This window comes from Plectropomus leopardus, unplaced genomic scaffold (assembly GCF_008729295.1).
Source record: "Plectropomus leopardus isolate mb unplaced genomic scaffold, YSFRI_Pleo_2.0 unplaced_scaffold4036, whole genome shotgun sequence".
NCBI classification, from domain to species: domain Eukaryota; kingdom Metazoa; phylum Chordata; class Actinopteri; order Perciformes; family Serranidae; genus Plectropomus; species Plectropomus leopardus.
Window position 1 is genome coordinate 1 of NW_024644193.1, and position 1,048 is coordinate 1,048.

General features: G+C 36.9%; 1 protein-coding gene across 1 annotated transcript; it reads right to left on the reverse strand.

Annotated features, from left to right (window-relative positions):
• Positions 1-33: 33 nt before the first annotated feature.
• On the reverse strand, positions 34-962 carry LOC121939054 (origin recognition complex subunit 4-like). The gene is made up of 2 exons (XM_042482192.1): positions 814-962; positions 34-692 (listed from the first exon to the last, which is right to left on the reverse strand). The coding sequence occupies exons 1-2, from the start codon at positions 895-897 to the stop codon at positions 510-512; spliced, it is 267 nt and encodes an 88-aa protein (XP_042338126.1). The 5' UTR covers positions 898-962; the 3' UTR covers positions 34-509.
• Positions 963-1,048: the final 86 nt, after the last annotated feature.

A 1,048-nucleotide genomic window follows, 5' to 3' on the forward strand; every position in this document is an offset into this window, starting at 1 on the left:
ATTATAAATGTAGTTCTGTACATTTCCCTCCAGCTTTTTAAAAAGAAATTAATTATTGCACTTTGTGGGACCTGTCTCACCAAGTTACTCTTTTTTTTCTTAAAAAAAGAAATCAAACAGATTTGCTCAGGGTTAAAAGTATTAAAGACTTCATAAAGGCGTCCGAATGCAGCACAAGAAAACTGATGTCGATCCAGGTTTCAGAGGGTTACGGCCAAAATCCTGAATTATATAACAGATGTTTTGTTTTGCTCAATCTTAATTCTTAATCTTTATTTAGAAAACTCAGCTCCAGAGCACATTTAATATCCTGAAAAATAATTTCAACATGAAACATAGGCGCTGCTGGTGTAGATCGATGTTGTTTCACGTAACGTAATTTTAAATTTAATCCTCAGTTAAACCTCAGAAACGTCTCTCTTCCGTCATATTTTCCCAAATTTTCTCTTTTTGTTGCCGATTTTTTGGCAGAAAACGCAACAAACAGAAGTCCAAATGCATGCAGAGTTTTATCCAAACGCCGACATGGCCCACTGCTTGACGTCAGTGGGGCATTGTGGGTACTTCTGCAGCGCCTCCATGATCTGGCTGTTGTCCAGCATGAGTCTCATCAGCTGGTACTCCCTCTGAGTTTTGGACGCAACGCTGTCGACCGGCCGGATCAGCTCCAGCTGCTGCAGGTGCTCGAAGGCCTGAGGACGAGCGAGGAAGCGAAAGAGTCAGCCGATGATTCAGAGTCTTTAAATTTGAACATTTTACATCAAAATCGGCACTTAAATGCATCACGGGACACTTTAAATGCTTCATACAGACCTTCATGATGACGGGCTGCTCAAAGTTGTACATGGAGTTCGACTTTCTCTGCAGAAACTTCTTAAACTCTAAATAATTGGACATAAAGAGAAAAAAGCAAAAAAAAATTAAGAAAAAAGTTAATTACACTCTGGCTGATGTTTGATTGGTTTTACTCATAACCAGACTTTTATTTTATTATTATTATTATATTTTATTTATTTTTATTATTATTATTATTATTATTATTATTATT

Excerpts from the sequence above, each read along its gene's own strand:
- LOC121939054 (XM_042482192.1), bottom strand. The coding sequence starts at position 897 with ATGTCCAATTATTTAGAGTTTAAGAAGTTTCTGCAGAGAAAGTCGAAC. Across the intron at positions 693-813 it reads AGCAGCCCGTCATCATGAAG|GCCTTCGAGCACCTGCAGCA; the intron begins GTCTGTATGAAG and ends GCTCGTCCTCAG.